Source organism: Amblyomma mixtum, chromosome 10 (assembly GCF_055824585.1).
Source record: "Amblyomma mixtum isolate Tamu chromosome 10, ASM5582458v1, whole genome shotgun sequence".
In the NCBI taxonomy this organism is placed as follows: domain Eukaryota; kingdom Metazoa; phylum Arthropoda; class Arachnida; order Ixodida; family Ixodidae; genus Amblyomma; species Amblyomma mixtum.
Genome location: NC_143021.1, coordinates 159,626,919 through 159,636,356, shown reverse-complemented (window position 1 = coordinate 159,636,356; position 9,438 = coordinate 159,626,919). Strand labels below are relative to the sequence as shown.

General features: G+C 47.4%; 1 protein-coding gene across 1 annotated transcript; it reads left to right on the top strand.

The window, feature by feature from the left end:
- The first annotated feature begins 316 nt into the window (after positions 1–316).
- LOC149327513 (uncharacterized) lies at positions 317–3,711 on the top strand. Its single transcript, XM_089565102.1, has 2 exons — positions 317–2,278; positions 3,573–3,711. Exon 1 carries the CDS (start codon positions 548–550, stop codon positions 1,403–1,405), a length of 858 nt encoding a protein of 285 aa, XP_089421228.1. The 5' UTR covers positions 317–547; the 3' UTR covers positions 1,406–2,278; positions 3,573–3,711.
- The last annotated feature ends 5,727 nt before the right edge of the window (positions 3,712–9,438 follow it).

Below are 9,438 nucleotides of genomic sequence, written 5' to 3'. Positions count from 1 at the left end.
CGGCAACGATAGCACTCAGACACCATGTTCTTGGTAGCTGCACTAAGAAGTAGTTACTAGTTTTCTTTGCGTGAACAGTGCAAAACCTGCATCGCGTGGCATACATTGCTGACAAGAAAGAAATTGCATGCAACTGCTTCAGCAAACGCTGGAATTTGTTTTGCCCCCATTTTTCAGCTTTGTTATTGAAGTGTCATGTGATCTCATTGTGTGCGATTGGTATGTAATGTCACGTGATGCTGTGACGTGTGTGAATGGCAACGCCGAGAGTGGGAGCGTTGCTCACTTGTTAAGAAGTCAGCGAGCAGGTCGCTCGTGCGTGTCTCTTAATCTGTACGGCCCAGCATGCCGAATAAACATGTTGCTTAGTCGCTCTGCCTCTGCTTCGCTCGCCGCGGCTACAACATAATTGGCGACGAGGATGGGATCCTGCTGGACTACGTAAAACGCATCGCGGCGTTCGTGATCCTGCTGGACTGCGTGAAACTCATCGCGGCGTTCGTGGAAGCACCGGCGTTCGTGGAGAGCGTTCGGGCGAGGCACAGGGATGGCAACGCTTGGAAGTTTCGACCAGTTCGTCGAGGACGGAGACGAGGACTTTGGGTCCTACGTGGAAAGGTTCGAGCACTTCCTGAAGGCCACCAAGGTGAGCGACGACCTCAAGGTCTCGATGTTTATTACGGCAATAGGCAAGAAGCCTTACAAGACGCTGAAGACTTTGCTAGAGCCTAGCAAGCCAGAGTACAAGACTTATGCGGAACTCGTAGAAGTGCTGCGAAGTCATTTCACCCCAAAGTTCATGGTCATCGCAGAACGATTCAAATTTAATTGGCGGTGCCAGCGTCAGGGAGAGTCCATAGCAGCATATGCAGTGGAGTTGAGGCGATTGACAGCTTCATGCGAATTCGGAGAATTCCTCGATGAGGGTCTGCGAGACCGCTTTATAGTGGGCCTCTGCGACAGTGCAACGCAAGCAGAGTTGCTGAAGAGAAGCAAGTTGACGTTTTCGGATGCCTGCGACGTTGCGAAAAGCATCGAGCTAGCGCAGAAGGAAAGTCGGGAATTCCAGCCGACGGGGACGCAAGGTACAGTCGACGCCGTACGTCATAAGCCAGGCGGTGGGAAACGCCAGCAGCAGCGTTCATCCGGTGCAGGACTAGCAAGGGACCGAGTGTCTGAATCGCCGGACTGTTTCCGGTGTGGCTCAGCGCACGAAGCATCGAACTGCAAATTTCGCAAGTATCGTTGTCGTGCATGCAAGCGTTACGAACACTTGGCGAAAATGAAAATGTGCAAGTTCAAGTCTAGAGACGCGGCTAATTCGGTAGCTATGGAGGACACGGATTGTGACGAAGTGTTGTTGTACAATGTCTATTCTTGTGCAGAACGCCCAGGGCATTATTAAATCTGCCTTAAGGTAGCCAAGAAGAATGTTAACGTGCAAATAGACACAGGTGCGTCTGTTTCCATTGTGCCAGAAACGCTATACAGGAAATTCTGGCCCAGCCTACCTAAAGAGCCTTGCCACATAAATCTGGGGACGTACGGTGGGTCGCCGCTAACAGTCACAGGGAAGTTGACGGTTCCAGTCGAACATAATGATCAGTGCAAACAACTTACGCTCATTGCTGTTAAAACCCACAACAATAGCGACACTGCGTTGCTAGGACGTGACTGGCTGGAGGCTCTTAAGCTAGACTGGTCAAGTGTGCATGGCGTGTGTTTAGACAAAGTTACGGCGCTACTTGAGAAGTACGCAAAGGTGTTCGAGCCCACCCTGGGGCTGATAAAAGGTAGTCCAGTCAGGCTGGTTTCGAAGGAGGGGATCAACCCCGTATTTTTCAAGGCGCGACAGGTGCCATTTTCTTTGAGGGAAACCGTGTCACTTGAATTGCAGTCTCTTGTAAACAGAGGAGTGCTGGTCCCTGTACAGAAAAGCGACTGGGCGACGCCCCGAGTTGTTGTGCCTAAGGCGAACAACAAAGTCAGAGTGTGTGGGGACTTCAAGGTTACATTGAATCCGTGCCTGCTAACTGACCATTATCCGCTTCCCGTGATGGAAGATTTGTTTGCAAAGTTGTCAGGATGCAAGTATTTCACAGTGCTTGATTTGTCGACAGCGTATCAGCAGCTGGAACTGCATCCGGAGGCACAATCAATGGTGGTTGTCAATACACACCTGGGGCTTTTCAAGTACATGCGCTTGCCCTATGGCATCACAAGTGCACCTGCTATTTTCCAGTCTGTCATGGATGATGTGTTAAAAGGGCTTGAGCGGGTAAGCTGCTACTTGGATGATGTACTTATCGCGAGTTCAACATTTGACGAATGTTTTCATCGAGTAGAAAAGGTGTTGTAACGTTTTCTAGAGAGAGGTATACGATTGCAAAAGGAAAAGTGCAGATTCTTTCAGACGTCTGTCTCTTACCTAGGCCACATTCTGGACGACAAGGGCGTTCGGCCATCAGATGAAAAGGTGAAAGCGATAAGAGGCACCAAATCCAAAGGATGCGGCACAGTTGCGAGCTTACCTGGGCTTGATTAACTTCTACGGGAAGTTCGTACCGAACATGTCAGCTAAGCTTAAGCCTCTGTACAATGCTCTAAAAAAAGAAAAGGGATTTCAGTGGACACAGAAAGCTGAGCAAGCATTTCAAGAAAGTAAGAGCTGGTCGACACAAAGCAATGTGCTGACATACTACGGCCAGAAAAAGCCGATAGGACTAGTGTGCGACGCTTCGGCTTACGGCGTAGGAGCCATTCTTTAAGCGACGAAAGGCCAATTGCTTATGCTTCCAGAACATTAAGTAAAGCAGAGCAGGGGTATGCTCACATCGAAAAAGAAGCCTTGGCCTTTGTTTTTGGGCTGAAAAAGTTCCACAAATATCTGTTCGGGCATCGCTTTGCGATTTATTCCGACCATCAGCCATTGGTAGGCTTTTTCGCTCATGGTAAGCCGGTACTAGTGGTGACAGCAGCCCGCATGCAGCGCTGGGCTTTACTGCTTGCAGCGTACGATTATCGTTGGGTTTACCGCAAAGGTCGAGAGGTTGGAAATGCTGACGGTTTTTCACGGTTACCACTTGCAAATCGCAATGATGTCTCGGATTATGCACATTTCTTTTCAGTTGTTGATGAAGTGCCGTTGTCTGCTGTTGAAATTCAGAAGTGCACTCGAACTGACAGAGTATTGTCGAAAGTGCTGTGCTATACTATGAGTGGTTGGCCGCCGCATGTCACAGATGGTGACCTAATGCCTTATTTCATTCGGCGACATGAGCTATCTGTAGATCAGCAGTGTGTTACATGGGGAAATCGAGTGATTATACCTCGTGGGCTGCGCAAACAAGTGTTGCATCTTTTGCACGAAGGACACTCCGGGATGACGCGCATGAAAATGCTCGCCCGTAGCTTTGTGTGGTGGCCTCAGCTCACGGAGGACATTGAGCAGATTGTTAAAAGCTGTGACACATGTCAGTTAACACAAAATGCTCCGCCACGTATTCCACTGCTAGCTTGGGGTTGGCCAACTCGCAGATGGCAAAGAATTCATCTGGACATTGCTTTTACAGATAACCAATGGCTCCTAGTTCTAGTGGATGTGCATTCCAAGTGGACAGAAGTGTTCGTCATGCCACCTACCTCTACCGAGAAGACCATTGAAAAGCTGCGGAGTGTCTTTGCGGCCTACTGCCTGCCGGAAGAAGTAGTTACGGACAATGGTCCACAGTTCTGTGCCAAGAATTTCGCAGACTTTCTCCGCAGGAATGGGGTGCGGCATACCAGGACGCCACCGTACCACCCCGCATCAAATGGGAGCGCACAGCGGTACGTACAGACCATTAAACGGGACCTTTTGAGACAGGTTCTCGACGAGAGAAGAATAGGGATCAAGAAAACCTTGCAACATCGGGTTGACCAATTTCTGTTCACGTACCGAAACACACCGACCGCAACCACGGAGCTGACACCCGCGGAATTGTTTCTGTCATGGAAGCCGCGCACACGCCTGACCTTTCTCGAACCGAACTTGGAAAAACGTATGAAGGACAGGTTCTACCAGACGAAAGAGAAGGCTAACGAGAGAGGGCGGTCATGGAGATCATTTGAGGAAGGCGACCATGTGCTCGTGCAAGGCCTGCGTCCAGGGGAGGAAAAGTGGTTGCGGGGCGTTGTAGAACAGCGGTGCAGTGCATCCACCTACAATGTTAGAATAGGGCAGCAACAAAGGTTTGTGCATGCTGACAACCTACGTCCGTGTTCGTTTCAAAGTGTTGAATTCGGGCCAACTGTGTATCCTTCTGTGCCTAGTTCAATGTCTGATTCTGTACCGGAAGAGTCGTCTGCTAAGATCCCTTCCTTGGAAACGTCTGAGCCACAGGATTCACCAGGAGCACAGCCTGCCCAAGCATCTACGTTGCCGGGACAGAACACCAGGTCACCTGCAAGGTCCACGCTGCCTGCACCACCGCTCCGGGAGCATGCGCCACCTCCGAACACGCCACCTCTTCGGCGCAGTGCTCGTTCTCGGAAGCCTCCTGATCGTTATACCCCATAGAGCTGGTGTAAAACAGTTAGGGGGAAAAGGGAATGAAGTGTCATGTGATCTCATTGTGTGCAATTGCTGTGTAATGTTTAATTTTCTAATTCAGTTCTCATTCAGCTTTGCCTAATCCAGCTGTCATGAATGCATACATTTGTGAATGCTTTGTTTGTTATGAACTAACAACCAATGTCCCCTTTATGTTGCTGTATTACATTTGTGCGCTCCTTTTTACCATCACATTTTTCTTTACAGTGTACTTACAGAGTTCAATGCTTCCTTGTTTGATATTAGTACCTAATCTTCCTCCTACTTAGAAACTTGTATTCACTTTTTTTTCGCATAAAAGAACTGCGTTCAGTGTACATACCTTTCTTATCAATTTGTTAAGAAGTGTATGCTTTTTGTGTGCAAGTCGTACATTTTTTTTCTTTTTTTTTATTGTACGAGCAGTATATTCTATACTTTATCATATATATCTGTTTTTCTTATTTTTCTGTTTTGTTTCTTTGATGTAAGATGTGTCGGGTTGTCGGCGTGTGCTGCTGCTGCTTTGTAGGGGACGAGGACTTGTCAAGCTGCTATCGCAGCTTTTTGCCTCGCCTCTCCCATCTTTGATGGAAATAAATGGAATAAAAAATGTCACGTGATGCTGTGACGTGTGTGAATGGCAACGCCGAGAGTGGGAGCGTTGCTCACTTGTTAAGAAGTCAGCGAGCAGGTCGCTCGTGCGTGTCTCTTAATCTGTACGGCCCAGCATGCCGAATAAACATGTTGCTTAGTCGCTCTGCCTCTGCTTCGCTCGCCGCGGCTACAACAGTTATTCACCTCCCCTGTTTCCTGTCTCCAAAAACGTATGTGCACTTTAATTCTTTCTTATCGAAGACTAGCAACCAGTGGAACCACCTTCCAACCCATATCGCCTGCATGAAGACGCGTCATCCTTCATGCCACTTATGACCAATTATGTCATCGAACAAGCCTCTGCATCATAATTTTTGCATTCTGCCTGTAGTTTTTACTATCTACTTTTCTTTTCTTCACCCACCCCCCTCTATAGCGCCCTAGGGTCATGAGGATATTGTAATAAATAAACAAATAACGCTTTCCTTCTCTATACGGAGTATGGCTGTATCATCGGCATATGAGAAGTTCTTCGCATGACTGCAACACAAACCCACAGATTGAATTATTTGAGAGAACACTACTGAAAAAGGATGCGGTGTAATGAAAAGCAATTGTGACAGTGGGCACATTTACAGCACTGAGCGTTGAACTAGAATCCTCAAACTAAGTACTTTGCTCGCGATCAGTCTAGTATTGCTCATCGCGTAAGCCGTGTGCTCACCCTCCAAAACGACCCATAAAAAAATTACGTGTTCTGATATCCCAAATATAACTTCATGTGAGTTTTGGTCACATGCTTTCTCAAGATCAGACTGCAGCATGGCACGACTCAGATCATGCAATCATACCACTTAAATGCGGTCCCGGCCACTTGAATGTTCTCAACAATAGATCTACGTTTTATGCCACATGTCTGATAAGGACCAACAATATCTAATTACGGTTTGCAACCCCTTAGCAACTATTTTCATACGTGTTTTTTTATCTGCATTTGTTGAGCTTATCGCACGGCAACCTAAACTTTGTTTCCGCTTTACACTATCATCGGTATTTGGTATAAGTATCGTGTTCGAGCACACAAAGGATGTGGGAGCGAGGGGGAGGGGAGTAGTATGCCGCAACCATAGGCTTCAATAAATCCTGACAGAACAGGTGGCGCATCACAAGCTTAAACATTTCGTAAAATGATGCAGTGATCCCATCAGGGCCAGGAGGCTTCGAATGACAGATGAGTATGAACTCTTTTAAATACGATGCTACCTATTGTCATAAGCTTTCTCCTATATTTGCCGTTAGCTGGGCTGCTTAACCGGATGCTCTTAACAGGACAGCGCAGAACTGACCAGTCCTAACTGGAAAAAGGCGGAAGCAAATATTCCTATCAAGCTGATTAATGAGTCTGTCCAAGAAGCAAGAAACTTTTTTAAAAGCTTTGGAGACAGTGCTATCAAACAAGCAAATTCCGCACGGCTGGAGAGAGTAAAAATAACTTTATTTATAAAGCGAACAGAAATAGGATGCATACAAAATCCTAACGACCGATTACGATAAGATGTTATATAGAGGCTGGCAATGCAGGCAGTGAAATTAAAAATGTAGCCACGGGTAAAAAGTAACAAGGTACACGCAGAACTTCGGAATGGGTCCAGAAGAGATGGGCGCTTAGATGACAGTCTGTTCGCTCTTACCCGGTCCATAGAAATAGCTAAGGCGGAAAAGAGACCTCTGTATTTACCCTTCCTGGACATAAGCGGTGCATAAGACAACATGAACAGGGAACTCCTGCGGAACATATTGAAAGATGAAGGTATCGATCATGAGTTAATTGATTTTCTACGCGAAATATTCCGAGATGATGGAATTACATGGGAAGGGATAAAAAGTACGGCAACTGTCGTGGTACGAAAAAAATTAAGACAAGGTTCCCCTCTATCATCGCTGCTGTTCATGCTCTAGGTTATATCATAAATATGGAAAGAAAGCTACAAGAAAGCAATCTAGCTTATAATCTTTCGTACAGATTAGGCGGAAAGGTCGTTGAGCAAAGGCTTCCAGGTTTAATGTATGCGATCGATTTCATACTGTTGGCAAATAGCCAGGAGGACTTGCAAACTCAGGTTAAGTGCTGTGGAGACAAAGGAGACGCTCTAGGTTTCAATTTTAGCGCAGCTAAGTCAGGTGTGGTGATCTTCAACAATACAACTTATTAGGTTCTTACAATGCAATGCCAGGAAATACCCAGAGTGGCCGAATGCAATTGTCTCAGAGTATGGGTAAACGAAGGGCAGATGCACACGGAAAAGCACGAACAGTCTCTTAGGACAAAAGGACGAAGAGATGCCAGGATGATGAAACATGGGGCTTATGAGGGTACAACAAATGCGAAGTACTGAGAAATAATTGTAAAGGAATAATGGCGCCGGGGCTTACGTTCGGGAACGTGGTTCTGTGCTTAGAGGTGCACTGAAGAGGAATCTGAACTCTTTTTTTTACCGCTGGAACTCGATCTACATGTTCCGAGCGTTCTTGGAAAACTCGAATTATTGCCCTGTGTGGCCGATTTCCCTAATTTAAACCGGATTATCGCCGGACTCTCGCCTTTTTTTTAATTCTCCTAAAGCGGTGGGACGAGTCGACCAACCTTTCACCCAGTCCCGTGGCGGCTTGCCGCTCCGCCATCGATACGTAGTGATCGGGGAAAGCAAACAGCCCACGCGTATTTTTATTTCCGTGGGCCTAATTTGCAGCTGTGTAGTCTCTCACTAGGCCCATTTATTCACGGAAACCTAAACGAAACAAAATAAAAGCGAAAACAAAGTCACCACGTGACTGCCAGAAAGGCACTCCATCCGTTGGTCGACTACTCCCACCGTACTACTCCCAAGGTACTCCCACCTTGTAACCAGCGGTTCCTTGTACCCGGCTTGCCAACAGGCTTCTTTTTGTATTTCATTTTTTAAGGAGGGCCTCTGATACTTCACAAATGACAAATCACGGGAATCCAGCCATTTGTAGCCTTTCAATCTGATTATTGGAGCTAGCCTCGGCCATGTGAGCACAGGACTTAACCAGCGTGGATTCAAGGCAAAATGAAGCGATAGCCCATTTAACCGCCTTGGAGTGCCGCTTTTCTTCCAATAAACTCTTGGTAGTGAGCGCATGTGTCGTCCTTTTCTTTCTTGTGTTGTCGTCGTTGCGCCGAAGGTTTTTCGAATGGATTGGACACTATTTAAAAGAACGACAAATTTTTTAAGCACTACATATAGCCCAACATTCTTCACGCAGTGGAGAGGGGCATACGTCAGGGATCAGTGCCCAGCCCCTTCCCTCCCCAATATTACCCTCATATACATAACAAGGAACCTTACGCGGGGAGTACGCATAAGGATTTATGCAGATGACATCTGCATCTCGACCACGTCATGTTCGCGCTATATTAAACAGCAATGTCTTCAGAGAGCGTTACTGCACACCTCGAAGTACCCGGTCCCCGAGGTCTTCGTCTCTCGCCTGAAAAGAGTGTTGGCGTGGCTTTTACCAGAAAATCAGTGACTCAATATCCCCTCCTCCTAGGTGGCCGCTCACTACCTTAAGTACGATCTCAGCGATTTCTAGGTGTTGTGATAGTCCCTGATCTCTCGTGGTCACCTCAGATCAAACAACTTCGCTAGGGAATCAGTGCAAGTTTTCAGGCTCATGGCGGGAACATAGTGGGGCAGAAACTTCCGTTCAATGGTTCTGCTTGAAAAAGAGTAAGTTGAAGGAACATTGCGCTACTGTCAACCGGTGCTTCAAAGATTATCTCCAACACGCAAGACGATTCTCAAGGAGGCGGGGAACAACTGCCTTGGCCTCTCAAAGGTTTCGTCGGCATCAGGAATAGTAGCGGAAGTAGGACGTCTTCCGCTAGATGTGGTCGCCGCCAAGGATACTATTTGTACCCCCCCCCCCCCCCCCCGCCATGTCATCTAAGGGAATAAGCACTTCCTACAGCGAGTCCACCTAACTCACTGCAACTCTAGCTTTGGCCAAGCTGTGCAGCTCCTGCCCCTGCCCACTAATAATCAGCCACAGAAACTACTACCTCTATCCTGTCCCCCCTGGACACTCTTGCGTCTAAAGGTGAAGAAGTTTATTCCAGGCGTGAATGCGAAGAGCCGCATGCAACAGGCAGCACTTCTGCAAGCTACTCTCGCGTACTTAACCGGCGAGTACACGCAGCATATCTACATCTTCACCGACGGTTCAAATACTCGAGAAACCTCTTC

Coding starts and splice junctions, on each gene's coding strand:
- LOC149327513 (XM_089565102.1), top strand. CDS start 548: ATGGCAACGCTTGGAAGTTTCGACCAGTTCGTCGAGGACGGAGACGAG.